General features: G+C 43.8%; 1 protein-coding gene across 1 annotated transcript in view; it reads right to left on the reverse strand.

The window, feature by feature from the left end:
• LOC147029445 (uncharacterized) overlaps window positions 1–22,550 on the reverse strand; it is a 127,741-nt gene that overhangs the window by 95,842 nt on the left and 9,349 nt on the right. Inside the window, 2 exon segments of the mRNA XM_085872124.1 lie at window positions 9,906–10,073; window positions 19,305–19,374. Of these exon segments, the coding sequence (XP_085728250.1) occupies window positions 9,906–10,073; window positions 19,305–19,374 (238 nt within the window).

The raw sequence follows: 22,550 nt of genomic DNA on the forward strand, positions 1-22,550 counted from the left end.
TTACCATCTACGACATGCCAGCCCCATTCTCCTGGCTTCATAGTTCTGTTTGTTCCTTTCCACTGCATTATCTGGAAATAAACACGAAGGCTGTGATAAACGGCAGCTGCAGATGTTGGTGGCAAAGTTTGGGGCTCCACGTGAGATTTTCCCTTGGAGATTTTCTCACAAAACTTTCTGTAGCGTAGAGCGTCGAGTCGTTCATCTCCACCACCATACAGGGATACAAGTGCCTTTTCTCCAGCTACCACCAGCTCATCTTTTGCTGCTTCTACAGAGTTGAAGACCTCAGCTTGTTCACGGAATTTCGCTTTCTTTATCTCCTTTACAGCTAAGCCTTTCCCCAATCCAAATGGACGTGATGTCACATCGCAGCCGAGGAAGGCGTGAATGAAGAGGATATGATCACATATGTGAGGGCCTAGTGACCCCTTTGTTTGCTTGATGCACCATGATCTGGTTTGTTGTGGAGCTGATTTCTTTGACTCAGATCTCAAGAAAAGCTCGTGTGCATTCATTTCAGCATGATGAAGCAGAAGAACTAGCAAGTCTGTGTCATTTCCTATTACAACAGTATCCTTGCTTCTGGCAGATGCAACAGCTGTCTGGACGATAAGGACATCAGCATCGTCCTTCGCATGGTCAACGCTGCATCCTGCTCTTTCCAGTTTGTCACTTACAAAGCATATGAAGCGCTGCTTGTTGGCTTTGTTGTTCAGAAACTCCTCTTTCTTAGATTGGAGAACCATTCCACCTGTGAAGTGCACTTCAACTCCTGCACAATTTGCTGTTCTCCTAAGGTGGGTGGCATCTTTAATCGTTGGATCATCGCTAAATCCATCAAACACAATGGCAGCAGGACCATATTTCTGTGTCACATATCTAACATATAGCTGGCTCACACTCTCAAAAGTAGATCCTCGAGGCCATGGCACTCTATGAAGCAATGCTCCGCCATCAAGAACGTACTGGACATCTCCGCTGGGTTTGCGTTGCTCTTCTGGCACAGCTTTCCAAAGGGTATCTGCAAGGACTGCCTTCTTTGGCTGCAGAGGGAGACAAGATGATTCAAACAATGCAGGGGGGTAACTACAGAGTTCATACTGGAACAGAGATGGCACATCTTGGTAGCGGTCTCGAACAGTAATCAGTCGCTGAAATAACAGCTGGGGATCTACAGTAACTGATTTACCCAAGACCTTTACAGTTGATCGTGATGCTAACGTGACTGCTTGGTCAGCTTTGCGGAATTTGAAAGCTTCTACAGATTTGCCCAACATTGAGGAGAGAACCTTTTCTCCAATTTCTCTTGATCTTTCAACGTTGACTCCTTCCTGGGCTGTCATGCCATTAGCTATGTTAAACAGTGACTCATTCTCAACAAAAGGGGACCTTTCTGTCAGGTAGTTGATAAGCTGAAGTGTGCCCTTCACATCTCTGGCTTGTCTAGCTGCTGAAGTATCCTTGTGCTGGTCGCTAGTTTCATATGACACATCACTCAACTTTTGCATGGCTTCATTGGTGCTTGCACATGCTGGCATTGACAGAACCCACACCAGGCGCTGATTTTCTGTCATTCCCTTTCCTCTTGGAGGTAAGTGGACCAAAACTTTAGGAGTAGCGAACTTTAAACAAATCAAATAAATCACCTAGAGGCCAAAATATATCGAAATATTGAATTTGGTAGCCATCTTGGATTTATGCAAATTAGGCGTCTTTCCCCTATAGGGATTTTTTGGGACTTTTAGTATGGTGTTCTAGGGACCTCAAAGAAATGCATTGTGGTGGAAAAAATTCTGTTGCAATTTGTTCCAAGTTTGGCCAAATATGAGGCTAAAATGACTGGACTACACCCGCTGGCTGCTCGTACCTTGACTTGCCGAGAGGGGGTCTCGCGGTTCCAGTTCTCGGCTCCCACAAACGTTGTAACACTTGTACGATGATCTTCGCGGCGCTGACACTGTTACCCGTCGAGAGCGAAGCCACGTGGAGGAGTAACTGGGGTCTCCTGGCAGGGGCAGAGGCCCCGCCCCAGAAAGGTGGGCCGGAGGACCCTGTCCAATCAAAGGCGGACAGCGAGATGAGTTTTCGCCAAGGGCCCCTCCAATAAAATTAAATATATTCCCAAGCATTCTCTGAGGCGGGGGTCTTTTTGAGGTCTTGCAGAGTCTTTTTGGGGTCTTGGAGAGTTTTTGGTGGGTTTTTTGGAGGGTTTTGGAGGGGGTTTTTTTGCTGTCACCAAAGGGTTTTTGCTGTCACGAGGGTTGAGCAGAGGGTCGTCGAGGCGGCGAACGTATCTTTGCTGGCTCTCTACAAGGAAGGAAAGAGCGACCCTGACCCCCGTTAGTGGATCCCGGCCATTCACCACCCGAGCTCCGCCACAAACCTCGAGTCCCACACGTGCGACTGGGGACGAAACCAGCGACCATTGTCAGGTGCCACAGCAGGGAGTACCCCCTTTCTCCGACGGCCAGGTACCGAACCAAACTCTGACCCCAGCTTCTCTCTCCCCTCGGCTGCGAGGGTCCAATAAAGAACTGTGGGTTTCTTTTCATTTGTGTGTGTGTCTGTGTGTGAGCCTGTCTTTAAGTAGAACTGAATAAGTGTTTTTGGAACATTGTAAATACTTCTTGCATATTCGTGTTAAGTCTTGCTTTGTGTCTTCATTTACTGGAAACAAAACTTGTTAGAGATGTTCCCAGTCCGTTTCCGTCCCTTCTTGAATTGATCCAGCATGGTTTGGATCTGAGTTTAGGTGGGGTTTTATCCCCGATAATCCGTTAATTCCAGTCGGCATGGCTTTGGCAGTTTCCGTTTGGCTGCACCCGAACCGGAGTTGGTAGTCGGGAGTTGGAACTCTTCCGCAGTCGGTAGAGTGACCCGGTTCGAGCAAGACGTGCTGAGGGCGTGGTTTTCCCGGTAGTCGAAATCGCGTAGTTAATTCGGTTAATTAGTTAAACACAAATAGACCATACGCTACGCGGTTGAGATATTGGCAACCACGGCCGGTTAAACGACCCGCCGGCTCGCGGAGTTATCCGAGCGATGGCCAACAATTCCGGGGGATTTGGTGGGAGACGACGCAAACCTCCCCCACCTAGTGGTCGTTCTCGCCACCGACCCTCGGCCCACAATATACAGTCATGCGCCGCTTAACGACGTTCCGGGCAACGACGGATCGCATATACGACGGATCTGCCAGCTCTAGAAAAAAAAAATGAAAAAAAAAATGTAACTGAAAAATTCCGATCGCCGAGTGATGTAGCCTCGTATAAAAATAGCACATACAATTATGTGCACTGTACAGTACATAATACCTCATAATGATAATAAACGACAGTGTGGCCCCGTTATAATGCGATCGTTGAGGTCCATAAAATGTCATCGCGAAAAAAAGAGGATCGTGCTAAATCGGGTTTCAAGGAAATCGGATTTCAAACTGAACCAGTGTTTGCACGTTTACCTTCCAGCAAGTAAATTACCTTTGAATTGAAGAATTCCACGAATAAATCGTTGTTCTTAGTTGACATTAAAACACAAATTTGTTTTAGTGAAGCTTTTTATGTTGTTAAAACAATCGCACTGTTCCGAAAAAAAAAAATATATATATATATATGTATATATATATATATATATATATATATATATATATATATATATATATATATATATATATATATATATATATATATATATATATATATATATATATATATATATATATATATATATATATATATATATATATATATATATATATATATATATATATATATATATATATATATATATATATATATATATATATATATATATATATATATATATATATATATATGTATGTATATATATATATATATATATATATATATATATATATATATATATATATATATATATATATATATATATATATATATATATATATATATATATATATATCACAATTGACCAGTGCTCGTTTCTTCATATGTAAATTATAATATCGATGCAATGATTACTTATTTATAAAATCCAAACGCTAATTATTCACCTTTCTATTATCGATGCGAGACGAGATTGTAAGCTGCTTCTAACAACACTGATGGCCGTCATGAACAGCACAAAGGTAAATCTAACATGTCTTCCGTCTCTCTTGGATGTGTGTTACAATTGCCGACAGTATTCAGTACAGTAACATGCTGTACAGGTTTGTATCCGAGGAGCAATAGGCTACACCATATAGCCGAGGTGTCCAGGTTTGTGTAAGTACGATGTTCGAAAACAAAAACGAAAAAAAAAAAAATGATGTTCGCACAACGACGACATCGCTTAACGACGCGTTTCTCAGAACGTAACCCTGTCGTTAAGTGGTGCATGACTGTACATATATATATATATATATATATATATATATATATATATATATATATATATATATATATATATATATATTGTTGTGGTTGACGAAATTCGCAAACCACCATTCAGGTCCCTTAGGTGAGATATCTCTGTAAGTATATGTGTAGTTAGGCCCAAACCCGTTGTTTAGAGGGAATAAATGTCATTCATTCGGGCTGCGACCCCTCTAGATAGCCGTTTTTCTTTTACTATCTTTATTTTGGACCAGCCGCCATTACTACCATTACTACCACCACCAACCACGTCTCAACAGCCATCACACAACAACCACCAACTGCAACGCCGCTTCACAACAACAGCCACGACCTTTACCGTCACAACTCGCCCTCGCAACCATCGCATCACCACCATTCCCGCGCCGCTTGTGGGCACCGATACTGGACTCGTGCAGGGCGCGCACCGAGCAGCGGGTGCAGAGGCACCAGCCTTTCCGAAGCAATGGGATCAAAAACGACTCACGCCCACTTCTGTTCCGTCCTATCGGCGAGCGTGGGGCGATTTGGCCCCGCCTCCAGGTGCGTCGGAGTGTGGTCGCTATATGCAGATTCGCGGATCAAAAAGCATTCACGCCCACTTTTCTTCTGTCCAATGGGGAGCCAGCCAGAGGTAAAGGGTCGAAGGTGAAAGAGCGAAGCCACGGGGGGCTATAAAGGGCCACGTTCGCTCGCTAAAAAGGGCAGTTGAGTTGGGAGTTGGGGGCAGTTCGGAGTTGAGTTGGGAAGAGCCAGTCAAGAGAGGAGTCGGAGAAGGCAGTTGGACGGAGCTTTGGAGAGGTGGCGGCGGCGAAGGCAGTCGAGGGGTGCTCGTGTCAGAGTCGGGGAGCTGCGGAGAGGAGAGGCCGGTGACGCGACCGAGGTCGTGGTGGAGACGCTCGTCGCGGGACCCGAGCCAGGGAGATATCCTCCTTCCCCCGAGCATCAACAACCCCCTCCTGTTTCCCCCCGCGCTGAGATAGTGCGAGAAGGGGGCCCCGTTCCCACCCCATTCCAGACACTGTCCGCGAGGCCCGCGGAGTCGGAGTGCCACCGCCATTTTGCGGCTCATCAGACGGGTAGGCTCGACGTGGTCTCGGCCCCAGGCCGTCTGCCCCCTCATAGTGAAGGGTGGTCCCTTTTTCTTTTGCTTTGGGTATATGTGTTGTCGGCGCCGTCTGTGAAGTAAAACTGTATAAGTGTTGCCGTGTGCTCGGTAGTCGGTTAGCTCTGCATTGTCTTTTGCTTTTACATTTGCTTTTTGTGCATTATTGTGTGTTTCTTCTTCTTCTTTTACATTTGCTTTTGGTGTAATTGTATATGTGTGCTTTCCATTCATCGCGAAATAAATGTGCTTTATGTTGAACTGTTTTCCGTTTCGCTTCGTCTTTTCCTTTATTGAATCTCCATCTTACTTCACGTAAAGGGTTGGTCGTGGGCTAAAACGCCCGACAATTAATCGAACCGTCGAGGCCGACGATAACACCGCTCGGTTATCCCGATAGAACGGAACGGGTCGCTTAAAGTGGCCCGTGTCCGAAGTCGACCTGCGGCGAGGTGCGATCGCCCGGTCTACCCTCCGTGTGGGTACTTAGGTAGGTCGAATTTGGCGAGCAACCCTATCCCACGTGGGGGCCGATTGGCACGATCGTGGTGAGGCCGAAAGGTCCACCCATGACTAGTTCCCGGCGTTAGTCCGAGAGGGTCACGACGGGATTGTCCGTCCGGTGGGCGACGTGCCGCGATTCGAGTTACGTGGCCGTCCGCACGCCGGCGGGCGCGAATCCGCAACAATATATATATATATATATATATATATATATATATATATATATATATATATATATATATATATATATATTGTTATGGTTGTGGAAATTCGGAAACCACCATTCAGATCCTGTAGGTGAGATATCTCTGTAAGTACATGTGAAGTTAGCCCCAAACCCGTTGTTTAGAGGGAATAAATGTGATTCATTCGGGCTGTGACGCTGTGAGTTAGCCATTTTTGTGTTCTATCTTTTATTTCAAACAAACAGCATCTCAACAACCACGCCATCCCCACCACAGCGCCAACCACACTACAACCACGCCACCTCCACCATCAACGCTACCACATCGTCACCACTTTCCATTCAGTCGGCCCTGTGCGGTTACGATCTCCGGGAACAAACAAAAACCAACAACTCTGCTAGGGGGTTTTCCCGCCTGTTTTTCCCGTCGAGGTTCTCCGCGCTCGGTGTGGAGGAGGGGCGATGCAAGGGTCAAAGGTGAGAAAGGGTGGGGGCCTCTTTTTGGGGGAATAATTCTCTGGCTCTGAGCCAAGACTGGCTTCCCCGGCCCCTGCACGGCGCGGGGTGGAGGGAAAGCGAGAGGTCACGCCCCCCTTCGAGAGGCTTCTCCAAGAAGCTCGAAGGGAGGCGGGGCCGAAAACGGGGCGGAGCGAAGGGCGGAGCCCCGCGCTACAAAAGGCGAACAGGACGGACCTTGAGGGTTGTTGGGTTGGTTGGAGTGAGTGGTTGGTCGAGGGTTGGTCTTCATGGTCGTCTTCTGGCTCGAGTCGCGAGCTTTGTGGTTCCTGCCTTGCTTCTTTGACCCGTGCGCGAGGGCGGAAAACAGCGCCGAACAAGCCCCGTCCGGTTCCCCGAAACCCCGTCCATACAGTTGAGCGGACCACACGAGCGACACGCGGCACGAGCTCGCGGAGCACGCCGGAGGGGCTCGGAGTTGCGGTCGCAGAAGGAGGACTCGACGGGATCAGGGAAGTCGCGACTTCCATTTCTTTTGGGGTTTGGTGTAAACGTGTGTGTGTGGCGCCAGTCTGGTGAAGTAAAACTGTTAAGTGTTGCCGTGTGCACGCGTAGTCGGTCGTAGCTCTGCATTGTTGTTGTTGTTTTTCGTATTACATTTGCTTATTGTGCATAATTGTTTAAATTGCTTTATGTGCATTCTGTTTGGCTGTACATGTGTGCTCTCCGTGTGCCGCGGAATAAATGTGCATTATGTTGAACTGTTTTCCCGTTTCGCGTCGTCTTTTCTTTAATTGAATCTCCATCTTGCTTCACGTAACGGGTTCGTCGTGGGCTTAATACGCCCGATAATTAATCGGAACCGTCGAGGCCGACGATAACACCGCTCGGTTATCCCGATAGTACGGAACGGATCGCTTAAGTGGCCCGTGTCCGGAGTTGACCTGCGGCGAGGTGCGATCGCCCGGTCTACCATCTGCGTGGGTACTTAGGTAGGTCGAGTTTGGCCAACAACCCTATCCCACGCGGGTGGCCGATTGGCACTATCGTGGTGAGGACGAAAGGCCCACCCGTGATGAGCTCCCGGCGTTAGTCCGAGAGGGTCACGACAGAATATTATATATACATATATACATACATATACATATATATATATATATATATATATATATATATATATATATACACATACATACATACATACATACATACATACATACATACATACATACATACATACATACATACACACATACATACATACATACATACATACATACATACATACATACATACATACATACATACATACATATATATATATATATATATATATATATATATATCTCTCTCTCTCTCTTCAGTGGGGAGAACAAGTATTTGATACAATGCCGATTTTGCAGGTTTTCCCACTTACAAAGCACGTTGAGGTCCGTAATTTTATCATAGGTACACTTCAACTGTGAAAGACGGAATCTAAAACAAAAATCCTGAAAATCACATTGTATGATTTTTAAATAATTAATTTGCATTTTATTGCATGAAATACGTATTTGATCACCGACCAACCAGTAAGATTTCCGGCTCTCACAGACCTTTTAGTTATGTCTTTAAGAAGCCCTCCCATTCTGCACTCATTACCTGTATTAACTGCACCTGTTTGAACTCGTTATCTGCATAAAAGACAGCTGTCCACACTCAATCAATCAGACTCCAACCTCTCCACAATGGGCAAGACCGGAGAGCTGTCTAAGTACATCAGGGATAAAATTGTAGAATTGCACAAGGCTGGGATGGGCTACAGGACCAGCAACCAGCAACCCACTGGCTGAACACATAATTCTCCCACATATAGAAACGCCACTCTCCTTCTGCCACTGCTCCTGGGACACTCTCTGCCAAGCACAAAAGCAGCAACGGCCTGTCTACGAGAGGGTCTTCCCACCCGTGGAGAAACAAATCCATGTTCGCTGTTATTACACCACAAGGGACGTTGTTATACAACTGCATAAATGAACAGGCAAACATCGGCACAAATAAATGTGTGTGTGTGTCCTCCATAACTCCAAAACCATGAAACATATCAGCCTGAAACTTTGCATGCATACTAAGGGAACTCCAAGAACGTGCGTGACTGAAAATTGGGTGTTTGGGTTAATTAAAACACCCCTTTTGAAGATCATTCATGGTCATATTTATTATATCCTTTATCAGGGATGTCCTTGGCCACCTGGCTCTCTGGGGTCATTATACATATCCTGGGTTACCTCGCTGGGGTTTGAAGCTGCCATGTTTTTTGACCTGCTCAACCATGCCTGGACTTGAAACAGGTCGCAATGATTCCTCAATGATAAAGTTTTTTTTTCTTCCACTTTCCTCACTCATATTATCGAATGCCTGTTCATCATAGCTACAAATCGCTGTGTGCATTGCATTGCTTATAAACGCCAGGAGACACCAGCATTGGTGGCTATATTTCATTTCTACACATGCCATAACCTGGAGAATCTGTTAAACATTACAACATTTCAAAATTTAAGCTGCAGAATTGAACTTAGCAGAACTTGTTTTTCACTTTGAAGTTGTGGATTATGATGTGTAAATAAAGGTGGGAAAAGTCTCATTTAATACAATTTAATTCCAGGCTTTGAGGTAACAAAAGGTGAAAATATTGAAAATGGGTGCAGACTTTCTATCGGCACTATATATACATATATCATATTAAATTAATTCTTCATGCCGATTATTGGTGTCCTTCATGTCCTTGAAAACAGTGACTTTCCTGTTTGCAATCCTTTTCAATTTTGTTTGACTGCTGGATAGGCAGACACGGTATAAAAATTACCTTACTCTTCTGTGCATGCAGGCACGATCGGGACGAGAATCCATACACTTTTCCAAATTAATTGCCAAAGTACTGCTCAACTGCAGGTGTTCTGATTTGTGTTACAATTTGTGTTCCGATCTGTGTTCTTCAGTGTTCAAAATACATAATTTGATGAAAACTAAGAATTGTACCTCAATAATAGACAAATGAGTGTGGACAGACAGACAGACGAAGTGAACCAATTGCTAAACCTCACTTTTCGCTTTGCACGCATGGGGTAATGATAGCAATATTCCTTGTGACTTATTGAAGTTTAAAATTAAAAAAATTGCATAAAACACACGCAATTCCTCAAAAGGAAGTTTCCAAGAGTTTTCTGTAAAAAATTCACATTAACGCAAATTAACACACTTTTGAAACACAAATCAGGTGGAAAAAAAAGTTTTAGGAACTTACCAATATGGGACATTGTGAAATAAAATGAATGTTCTTGATTTTCAGAAAATCTTCGTGTCTTCAAACCACCTTTAACCATGAGTAAAAACTCTGACCTTGCATCTTCAGTTAGGGGATCAACTGACTGCAATCCAATATTGGTCACACCATTGCGATGACACGAGTCATCTGTTGAATAAAATGCATTTCATAAAATCAAAATATATAAAGGAAGGAAATTATTATTATTATGTTTTTTTTTAACAAATGCAAAGCTTTGCAAAGTAGGTCAATAATCCCATTAAGTCAGGGCCAGTGGTTAAGAGCACCTTTGTGTAGTTACTTGCACTACAACACCGATGACAGTGTAGATGGTTTGATAATATATTTTGCTATCAATTGATAAGAGAAAATAACATTCGTAAATGATGCGAGGAGTCTTTAGCACCAAGCTGGCTTGGCATGACATTCGGCTGAAGCTGACCGAGTTTTGGAATTTGACCACGGTGCTGTGGAAAATTAAATAAAGTTAAACTTGTGTGCTTGAGTGGATTTAATAAATGATGCTTCGAGATACTTGGGCAAGGACATTTGTCTGCAGTGGTCAAGGACTTTTGGCAAATGTTGCATTTCTTTATCATATCTGTACGAACAAAGAGCTACTTTCTCACACATAGCCTGACCAGAGGCCACGATCTCACACTCCCACATCTTGCCTCAGGGCACACCTGGCCAGATATGGAGCTGTTTTTCCTTTCACATTTAATTATTAATTATTGCTTTACAACACTCTTAGTAGTTTGACATTAATTAGTTTTCTTGGAAATGATGCGTATAGTTATAGACCACACCTTGTTAGTAATACTCTGTCTCGTTAGAAAGTGCTTGGAGATTTTACAACAGGCACTCCCTCTGCATATTTGTATTATTCAAAAAATTATCATAATTGAACTATAAAGTATTTTCTGATTTAGAGATATCCTAAATTTCCACGACAGAACTTGGTGCAGCGAGCAGGGTCTGCCGAGTCCGGAGAGGGGAGGGGAGCTGCTGCCAGGCAGACGGCAAGCACCTGGCTGGCCAGGGGGGGAAATGAGAGAAAAGGTAAGAGACCTTTTGAAATCTCTCGATAGGTGTGTTGTTGTGGCCAGGCGGCTCACCCCACTTCTCTCTATGGACGTTGCACAGGCCCAAACCCAAATTTAAAGGTAAGCTTTGAAAATATTGTTTATTGTATAAAATAAGGTGGATCCAGGGATAGTGTTGGGAGTAAGCACTACGACAGAATAAGGGACTTGTTACGTTTATTTGGCCTGACATCTCGCAAGCTGATATAAATCGCTGAGTCGCGGCCGCAGCATAGGTGATGCGTAGAGAGTTGCAAAACTGCCAAGTCGAGGAATGGCGGAGGCACTGCATAGAAGAATAAGGCTTGAACTTTGAAGTCATGGAGTGGCGGAGGCGCAGGTTAAATTCGCCAAGGACTAACGACAAAGGTGACGCAAGTGCACAAAGGTTGCGAGAGCCAGGGCGGTAACAAAGGAAGCATCGCTAGGAGCTAAGCAATAGGAACGGCAGAGTAAATGGGTTTCCGAGGACTGCCTAGCATTCAAGGCGAGAGTGAAATAAGAGAAGATGGGAAACAACCGAGGTAAGCCAAAGGAGAGCGATTCTCCCGACGTATAAACTATGGAACAAGTACTTCAAAAGACGTGAAGATATGGGTGGTGTGGACTGAAAAACAAAAATTAAGCTTTCCTGAAGGAGGAACATTTAACAGGGACAGGATAGAAAACCTACAAGAAGAGCTAGTGGAAAGAGAGAAAGATACATCCACAAGGAAGCTAGTGGATTGGAAAATTTTCAGCAGATGGGCCGAGGAGAGCTTCCGAAGGGAAGAGCGATCAAAAAGTGCAAGCATAAAGGGAAGCTGAGAAGATGCACAAGCCACACTCAAGGAGGTGCAGAAAATGTTACCGGTAATGATGCCCTCTGCTCCACAGTGAGCTTGGGGAGGAAACATCCAAAGTAACGGAGGAGAGTTCAACCCTAAAAGCTGCTAGGTACCCCCTATAAGGGAGTAGCATTAGACAGGAGGAAAATAATTGAAGACAACAAACCGACTGAGACGGGACCTGAAAAGGTATGCCCGATGATTGAGCAGATGTCGTGGAACCCACAAACTAACCAATATGATTCCCGTTTAGTCTCTCGCCAATGGAACCAAAGTGAATTGCAAGGTATAAAAATGCAGATGAAAGATTATTTATGAAGACAACCTATAGGAGTTTGGGGAACAAATGTTGCATCACATAAACGCAAACTTGGTTACCTCTGGGGATGTGACCGAGTTAATGGCAACAGTACTGACGGTAAGGATATTGTGAAAGACAAGACAATTAGCAGGGTGGCTGGATATTGCACCGGAAGGGTAAATGGACAAGATTATCGAAACCGTATACTACAACTACTTGACCACTTGAAATGGGTCATAAGCCCACCTGAGATAAACTGGGGGAAAGGTAAACAGCTGTAAACAAAAAAGGAGGAAGAACGAGAATAATTTATGGATAGGTTGCGGCAAGTCATCGCCCAATATTTGGGACTGGGTGCTGGAGGAATACCTAATTAATTGTTAACGAACCTCTTTGAGAGGACACCGGAGCAGTGCTGGCTGAGTGGTGCGGAAACAAGTGGCCACTTAAGTAAAGGTAAAGGGAAACTATTACAGGTTCTCTTCCCTTCTCCTTTTGTTGCGTTACGGATTTGTGCAGGTGCAGATCCTGTCTCTGTGTCTCTTTGGATGACACAATCTTGTGGAATTGAGTTGAATCATTTAGTGGGGAAAAAAGCCAGTTGTAGAACTGTGCCAAAGAATTTCTAAAGGCCACCTTGTGAACATCATTTAGTTCTGTAAGGATCGGTAACCCTTGGTCTAAGTCTCACAAGAAAACATCATTTAAGTTTCAGGGCCCCTTTTGACGAATGTATGATTGCGACTTGAACTTTTAAGGATTCTTTTGCGAGACGAATGTATGAGTGAATTGTATGTGTAAAAGATGATGAGTGATGTGTTGAGGCTTCTAAAGTATATTCGTTCATTGTGCCTGAAACTGTTTAGCATTGGAATAATGTGGGATGTTTTATGGTGATATAGGATCAATGTTCTGAATGTGTCGAAATAGTTCGTGTGCAACGTTTCATTGTTTGTGGGTACGTGTGTGCGTCAGTTTGCGTGTGTCAGAAGTATATTGTGAAGGCAGTGCGTATCAGTGCAGACAGTGTGATTGTAAGAATGATTAATCACGAGTTTGGATTGCGTGCCGGGCCTCTCGTGGGCTGTGTGCCTTTGTGCATGGTAAAGGCGAGCCTGCTAGCTGTTCGCAGCACGGGTGGACATGGCGGACGCTGGGCCATGCTGGGCCGTTGTTTGGTGGGGCGAGCACGTTTGTACGGGTCGAGCCATGTTGCGATGAGAATGAGTTTTTAAATTTAAAACAGCTTTCCCAGTGTATGGATTCGAACATGGCACAGAGTGTTGGAGTTATGATTCACATTAAAGTACTCAAAAGCACTGTGTGTAATTATAATTGGCTAGAATTACAAGCATAAAAGTAGGTAAAGATACTTGAGATTATTTGGAAAGATTACGAGAAGTTTTTGAATGACCGGAAATACAATGGAACTGCTATTATAACACTGTTATGCACGGGCTGTTGAGAAGAATAAAAAGTGAGAGGCCAGTAAGATAAAAGGTAAAAGGCATTTGGATTTTAAATTTTGCCATGGAAACCAAAGTGCTTTCGGCACCGAAAGTTGGCATTTGCGTGGAGGAAGGTTGAAAAATGCATGTCCTCCGTGTGAGACAATTATAATGAATTAGAATCCCAGTAGTGGTCAGGAGGGGGTGATCGTTCGTGGTCACGGTAGTTAACTATTTAAATGTGAACGAGTTTGTCCCGTGATCACCGATTTATGTCTTTGTGTGTTTGTTCGTGTTCGTACACAGGACGTACAGCTACGAAAGAACGTTTTATTTTTGCATCGATTTGAGGCACGATAGGCCGGGGATTGAGAGTGAAGCCGAGTTAACATCCAAACCGTGCTGAGAATGCAGTGCGTTCAAGCCGTGTCGTTTGGAAGCAAACTTCGGCTTGTGTAATACAATGTGAATGATCCAAAGAGTCGTCACTGATATTGGTAGAATTTGAATGATGGGTATTGTTCGTCCTTGCCCCCACAAATTTGTGTGCATAATATATGGATGGTTGTGCAGTGAGAGGCGTTTTGGAGAGGTAATTTAAAATTGCACGTTTGAATAAAGAGAGGTACGTATTCCTGGAATAATATTTCTTTCCTTTCGGTTATGCGGTATGCTCAGAGTATGACATTTTAGAGCAGGGAAAGCTGCCAAAACACTTCTCAGCCCAGCAGGCGGAACTATGTGCGTTAATAGCCATATGGGTCAGGACAAAGATGAAACAATCTATACAGATTCTCAACATGCGTAAGGGGTATTGCCCTGTACGCATATTCAGAATCTCAGGTGGTATCAACATCAATACCAATTTCAGGTGGTATTTCCATCAGAAGTTCCACCCAGGTACTGAATGGTCATACCATTTGATGTCAAGCTAAATCAATCCAAATCCTTCATCATCTAGCTCCATCACAATCTCTATCTCCATGAATACTAATAAGCAAATCCCTTTCATCTTGTTGTGATTGTGATGAATTTTGGGAATTTATTTATTAATTGGATAAATTCATCTCTTCAAATGAATGGAAGAAGATGCAAATTTGTGTCTCTTGACTCTCTCACCGAAGGCAGGTCGTGGTCTTTTACCATTCTCTCTGGCCTCGTCCTCCCTGCCCTGACTGCAATCCACCCCCTCCCCCCCCCAATATCCAAAGAACGCTCAAGGTCCGCCAGCAACCCCCTTCTAGTGAAACTACCAAAATCAAGAATCACGGCTCACCTTCACTCTTACATTCCTCTGTTTTCCTGCCTTTGGAATAAACTCCCACACTCTGTTCAATCCCACTCTTCCCTCCCAGTCTTCAAAACAACTGTTCACCACCATCTCTTATCTTCCTCCATCCAAAACCATGATCTTTTCTACCCCCATAAATCCACCCCAAACCCACCTCCTTCAACTTCCCTGCTTTCCTTCCTGAAAATCCATGTAGTGTAAGGACCTGAAAGTCCCTGTAGTGTCCATCCTGTTTACCCATGTACCCTGCCCTATCCCTCTGCCTTCCACAGATCTAATGTCTGTTCCCCACTAGTTTGTGCTTCCCTCTCCCACCCCTCTCGACTCCTGCCTGCTCCCTTTGTTATACGTTCTGTGTGTTAGTGCTTATACGAGCCTCGACAGTGTATATATTTAAAAAAAGAAAAAAAACGAAAGAAAGGTTTTGTGTGATAACTTGATTCAATAAATTGGTTATTTCACAATAACCTTTTTTCTTCTCCATTTTACTTGTTCTATTAATGTCCTAGGATAACAGAACATATTGATATCGACTACAAATACAATTAGCAAATTTAATAACCAGAATTTTCAAATATACTTTCCCATTCTGTTAAATGGGGATGAAAGAGCAGCACTTGATTTTCATTGTTAGCGTTTTGGGCACCAAGTAAACTACAATGCATCACATCCAGAGCAAACAAGGTCAGTGAAGCAGACCTCATTCCAACCCCATTATCACATTCCTAAAAGTAAACAATAAAAGCTGCGGTTTCAATCTCATTCTTCCCTCCAGGTCTTCAAGACAGCTGTTCAATACCATCTCAAGTCATCCCCCCTCCAAACCCATGTTTTCTACACCCGTAAAACCACCCCCACCACTCAAAAAAATTTGCTGAAGTATCCATCTTGTCCACCTCTGCGTTCTCCCGTACCCCTCATAGTTACCTGCATCCCTTGTTTGTCCGTCTCAATCTAATTTCTCCCACTGCTCCTTTTGGTGTTTCCACTTTCTCCACAGCTCTTCCCTTTGTTATGTTGTTTCATGGTCTGTTCTGCGTCCTATCTATTTCACGAGTCTTGACCATGTATTAATATAAAAAAGTTGTTCATCATTGTTGAAATTGCAAGCAACATTTCCCACATTCTCTAAACCAATAATCGAGCTAAATAGTTCAAGAAGTCCATCTATTAATGCAACAGCAACATCAGAATTACTGATGCCAAAACTTGTCAACTAAAATATATACATATATATATATATATATATATATATATATATATATATATATATATATATATATATATATATATATATATATATATATACATATATATACATATCAAGAAAAACATAACAGGTAAGGTCAAGTATGGGAGCATGGACGCTATGCTGCGTCCACTTCCTGCCGGTACTCCAGGGACCTCCGTCTGGCCATCCCTCAGGAAGATGCCTAGCCCATCCCCATCTCCTTAAGATGCCGATCAAGCTGCTGCAACCACGAGGCATGTGGTCAGCCCGTTAGCTTCCTCCAGTCACAAGACTCCCTCGCTGAGAATCTGGTAAGCAGGATCAGCATCAGGAAAACAAGCCACATGTCCACACAGCTACAGCTGACACTCATGGCTTATGCAAGTAACAAATCTCATCTGAGTCTGTCTCAGCAACCGCTCATTGGACGCAAAGTCTGACCAGCGACAACCAAGGATTCTCCGAAGACACCTGGTATTGAAAGAGTTAGGTCTCCATCTGATTCCTGGTCAGAGTCCAAGTCTCATGCCCGTGGAGCAAGACTGGAAGCACCAAGGACTTAAAGACTCGGACTTTCGTCCTCCTGCATAGGAAGAGAGCATCACACTCCATGATCCAGTGAATCCATGACTCCTCAGGCCCGAAGCAGACATAGATTGACCTCTGGCTCACAACATGCAGAGACATGAATGTCACTGCCAAGGAAAGTGAATCTCTCCGTGACCTCAACATGCTCAACACAAACAGGTACAGACAAGATAGAAGGATCCAAGATATGAATGAAAGCCTGGATCTTAGTTTTGACCCAGGAAACCCATAATCCCAGCAGCTCTGACTCCAAATTCAGCCTCGAGGTCCCCCATAAGGATATCCAGCGTCTCCGCAAAGATGACTGCTGCAAAATAAATGTCAGAGATTGTGACATTCCCAAACGATGCACTGCAACTTGATCTCTCCAACATCCTCCACAAAACCAAGTCCATACAAGCACTGAAAAGTGTGGGGCCAGTGCACACCCCTGACGAACTCCAGTAACAACTGGAAATAAGTCGGAGATGGAACCACCAGACCTCACAGCACTCTCAGTACCAGAGTATTGTTCAGAAATGAGATTGATCAGGTTTTGTGTCACCATACGAAGATTGAGAGTATTCCAGAGGGCATCCCAATTCACTGAATCAAACGCTTTAGAGAGATCAACAGAGGCTGTGAGCAGCCCCTGCCGAAACTCTCGACTGCGGTCAGTGAGGACCCGAAGAGCAAGGATACGGTCAACCATTCACCACTTTGGTGTAAAGGCCGACTGCTCTGGGCGCTGGTGCTCAAGCAGATGGTGGTGAACCCTATCAATAATTATCTGAGCAAATACCTTGCCAGGCACTGAGAGCAGCGTCACCCCCCTGGTGGCTGTTGCAGTCCTGGCGAACACCCTTCCCTTTCGAGAGGGGGACACCAAGGCCCCTCTTCCAGTCAGTTGGGATGATGGCTGTTCCACAAAGAGCCCAGAACTGCATGCAACGACATGAGTACAGCATTTCCACAAGCCTTGAGAAGTTCAGCATGGATGACACAGATCCCAGGAGCTTTACCCTCTTTCGACTGGTTCACTGCAGCGTGTGTTTCCACAAACGATGGTGGTTCGTAGTTGATTGGAGGGTCAGCAATCAGGATAGTTACACCCATGATGTCCAATGAAACAGCTGGAGGGTCAACCTGGTACAGCTGCTCAGAGTAACCGGCCCAGCGGGCCTTCATTTCAGACTCCTCTGTCAAGAGCCCACCACCCTCCGCTGTAACTGAGGTACACTGAGGGACGGGCTTGGAGGATCGCACTGCACGAATCCCTCTGTAAGGAAGATGAGAATCACTTGACCACAGGTGATGCTGTAACCCTTCACGAGATTCCTCACACATTGGCCTCCTTGTCCACCCTTCGTGCAAATATAGTTTTACACCTCAAATCCCTGAACAGCTCAGCTCTGCCACTAAGCTTGGTCCTGCAACAATGGTCAATGGTATGAAGGCACTGCACAACTCTTCAGGCTTCCCCAAAACACCCAGACTCCCCAAATCCACGCTCAGCCTGTTCGCAAACTTCTCCGCTACCCTCTCATCCTTGAGTTTGCCAACATCCAGCCGTGACTGGGATGGTATCATTCTTCTGGATTTAAGCTGCAACTTCAGAATTGCGTCAACAAGCCTATGGTCAGTAATGAGGAACGGAACACTCCGGTAGACCCTGCAGTTTTGAATTTTCCTCCAGCGCCCATTAACGAGCACACAGTTATCTCCTTTACCACACCAGCAGCGTTGGAATACCAAGTCCAGCGATGAGCCTGTGAGCAATGAAACCATGAACCAGCCACACTAAGTCCACGACTTCTTGCAAAGTCAAGGAACTTAGTGCTATTCTGGTTCACAGTTCCAGACCATTGGGGACCAACACGTGTCTCATAACCACCCCTATCAGTGCCAGTCAATGCAATGAAATCCCCCAAGAGAAGAGTATCTCGCTTGGTGCACTGATCAACTACAGACTCGAGCGTGGAATAGAATGCCTCCTTCCCATTGAGATCAATCACCTCAATCGGAGCATTTACAAAGACCAGGGAAATGACACACAAGGAATGACGAATCCTCAGTCGAAAATACGCTCGTTCACCGGTGTTACCTCGATTATCATGGGAGTCATCTTATTGGACACAGTTACAGTAATACAGCCCTGATAAAGGTAGCTTCAAAGGTGGTACCTCCCACGGAGTGGGTTTTCAGTTTCTTTGCATTTTTTTATGTGTTGTGCAGATTGAAGTGTTTTAGGGTGGCCCAAATGCAAATCCTGCCACCAACCTCCGAGAAAGATGTACCCAACTGCAAGAGGACTTCTACAGAGACAGTTGGGCACCAGATATAGATGGCCGTTTGCTCACAAGGAGCTCCTCCACCCTTTGACAGGTTGTTTTTCATCCTGTTGGGTGTCCATATCCATACTGCCTCCTCACCAGGAACGCTGGTGGGGTGACGATTTAGTTGCCAACAACCTGACCATGAAACAGGTTAGTACAGGTTTACATGGTACCTGGAGCAAGTCACAGATCTGACCTGGCATAACCTGACAAGGAATACAGTACCATGAGGGACTGTTGTTGGTGTTAAAGGGACAAAAACCCAAACATCCATCCACTTCCACAATCTTACCTTCTGGAAGCTTAGGAGGCACAAAGTTGTCACCATTCGTCTGCTCCAAAGAGTTTGTCTTTTCCAGGCTCTGCAGTTTCCGAACAAATGCAAATGTTGCCCAAATTTCTGTATTTATACATTTAAAAAGAAAGACTACAAGCAAAATAAATGTTTCCTGGAGACATCCAAAATGGTAGGAACAAACACATAATAATAATAATAATCATCATCATCATCATCAAGTACTACGCTTTATACAGAACATTTCTTCTGTCAAAGCAGTTTATTAGATAGTTACAATCCTGTTAGAGGTCACCCTGGCAAGATTGGAGCCTGTCTTTAACATCATTGGTTTGTTGATGTTTGTGGACCAACATGCTACAAACAGTCCAATGAGGCCAAGTTGAAGTCCAATTCCAATGTGGGACATCCATCATTGTTCATCTGAATAATGTGCCATCTTTGGGCTTCACCAACTCTTACACAGGCCAGAGTATCAGTCAACCAATGGAAGTATGCAACAATATTGTCACATTCACCCAACCTTGATGATGTGAAAGTGTGTTTTCAAGTTGATACCACCACCATGTTGTATATGTTGTGCATGCAAAATTGGCTTGGCCTCGTGATGACTGGAACGTGGAGCCTGTGCATGTTGGATTCTTTAATATATATATATATATATATATATATATATATATATATATATATATATATATATATATATATATACACATTTTAAAGAGAATATGAATTTGTTTCAATATGACACAGGGTGACCCAAAAGTTACAGTGCACTGGTTCAGTTGTGGATGTCTTATGGCCTTGGCAGGCCATTAGTGTCATCACACGAGAACGTTAACAATATTTCGTCTTGCATATTAAGAAGCCCGAAAATCAGTTTGTAAATTGTCACAGTAAGGCAGGTGTCTCTCAGCAGTATAAATACAGCACTGAAGAAACGTCTGAACCTCCATCCATACAAAGTGACAGCTATGCATGAACTGCAAAATGCAAGGAGGTGTGGATGCTCGTCTGCATGCATGTGAATGCCATTTTCAACATTTACTGCAAAGGTAAAATTTCTTTCTTAATAATCCCTCACAATTTCGTGAGCATATTCTAGTGCATAGTGACTTTTGGGTTTGTATTAACTTAGGGGACAGCCGGTATTTTGCAAGCAGCACTATTTTTCGGCGTGCTTAACTTTTGTTCCACGAACATATTTTAAAGTCCATTTGAAAAAGACATCACTATCTCCTGAAATATGAACTCTTCATAAATGCAGCACATACAAGACCTCATAACTTGTAAACTACAAAATCACAACAGTCATCTCAAAAATACGAAACAAAAATTTTATGTACGACATAAAAGCAAGAGATAACTGGAACAACACTCAGTAGAGCGCATGGCTCTGCCAAGCTGAACAGTTTACGATTTGTATCCAACCGATAGGCCAGATCTGTAGCCGGACCTTAACCGAAATCGAATTGGCTTGTTCTTGTCACCTCCCCAATTCATCCACCAAGTTTTGTGATCTGTTCACAACTTTTTGAAATATTGTGCTATACGTATATCGTTTTGGCCCGATCACTCAATGGTAAGGAACTACTTAAAATACTTCTCGGATTGGGATGCAGATCTTGATCAAAATCAAATAAATACATCATTGGCAGACATTGAAGCTGTTCACTAAATTTCATCCGAATCCGTCCAGACATTTATGAGATACAATGCTATATATTGTTTTTGGCCATATCTCTCGGTGATGAAGAATCACTTAAAAAAAAAAATTTCTCGTATCTGGATCCCGATCTTCAGCAAAATCGAATCAATCCGTCCATGTCACAAAACAAACCTTTCCATCAAGTTTCGTCCGAATCCGTCAATAACTTTTTGAGATATCCTGCTCACAGACAAACAAAGTAGAAATCACTGAGAGCGAGCGACACTTGACAAAAGTACAGGATGCTTCAAAAAGATTGATATAACTTTGACTTCCTGCCATTTCTTTGTTTTTTGACCTTTACCATTTTCCTTTTCAGAGTTTGGTGGTGTTATCATGGTATTTGTTCCCTGGGATTTCTAGCTCCATAGCTCAACTATGCCATTGACAGTGAAGCAGAAGACAAAAGTAGTGGGTCTGTGGTATGAGAGAAAATCATATGCAGACACCTGCCAGAGGATTCTGCTGGGAATACGACCTAAGAACATGTGATGGACCCACAAATTGTGCCATTCAATGTATTGTGGAACATTTCGAGCACAATGGTGCACTGCACAACCAGAGCAAAGGCAACAGTGGCAGGCCAGCATCAGTAACCAAGAGCCAAGCCAACATCGACGCCATGCGGAATTCTGCAGTGGACAGTCCCAAGAAGTCCCACCGCCGGCGCTTCCAGGAGCTAGGCATCAAACCAACATCAGTGTGGCGTATCCTCACTAAGGAACTGAAGCTTTTCTCATACATAATCTCAATTAGGATGACATGAGGTCAAGATCACATGAGGAGGAGACTTGATATGTGCAATTGGCTTTGTGACAGGATTGAGTGGTACCCAAACTGAATCAACCTGATCTGGTTCATTGATGAAGCTGATTTTCCACTTGAACAGTGCCATCAACAACCACAACATTTTCTGGCATGTGTCTACATATGATTGTCTCATACCACACAGCTACCACTTTTGGCTTCTGCTTCACTGTCAATGGCATAGTTGAGCTACAGAGCTTGAAATCCTACGGAACAAATACCACGATAACACGACCAAACCCTGAAAAGGAAAACAGTATAGGTCGAAAAACAAAAAAAAGGCAGGAAGTCAAAGTTAAATCAATCTTTTTGAAACACCCTGTATTTTTCACCATATATTTTGTAACTTGGCCAAATACTTTCGCCAAGTAACAAAAGGTATTGTTGTTAATTATCCCACCCCCCAGAGGGAGGGAGCGGGATATTGTAATCGTCCGGTTTGTTTGTCTGTTTGTTTGTTTGTCTGTCTGTCTGCATCTTTACGGCAAAACAGCTTTAACAAACACTATCAAATTTAATCCACAGGTGGGCAATGAACCTTGAACGACCCCATTAACTTTTGGGTCCATTTGGATCAAAGGTCAAGGTCACGAAAATATCAAAATCGTTTTTCGCTCATAACTTCATCAAAAATGATCTGATTTACTTCAAACTAAGCTTATAGTGAACCTTATTCTATTTGTCACTTATAATCCTACCCATTCCTAGAGTGAAAATTGCATATTTGT

Source organism: Eptatretus burgeri, chromosome 3 (assembly GCF_056783735.1).
Source record: "Eptatretus burgeri isolate ZD-2024b chromosome 3, Ebu_testis_v1, whole genome shotgun sequence".
NCBI classification, from domain to species: domain Eukaryota; kingdom Metazoa; phylum Chordata; class Myxini; order Myxiniformes; family Myxinidae; genus Eptatretus; species Eptatretus burgeri.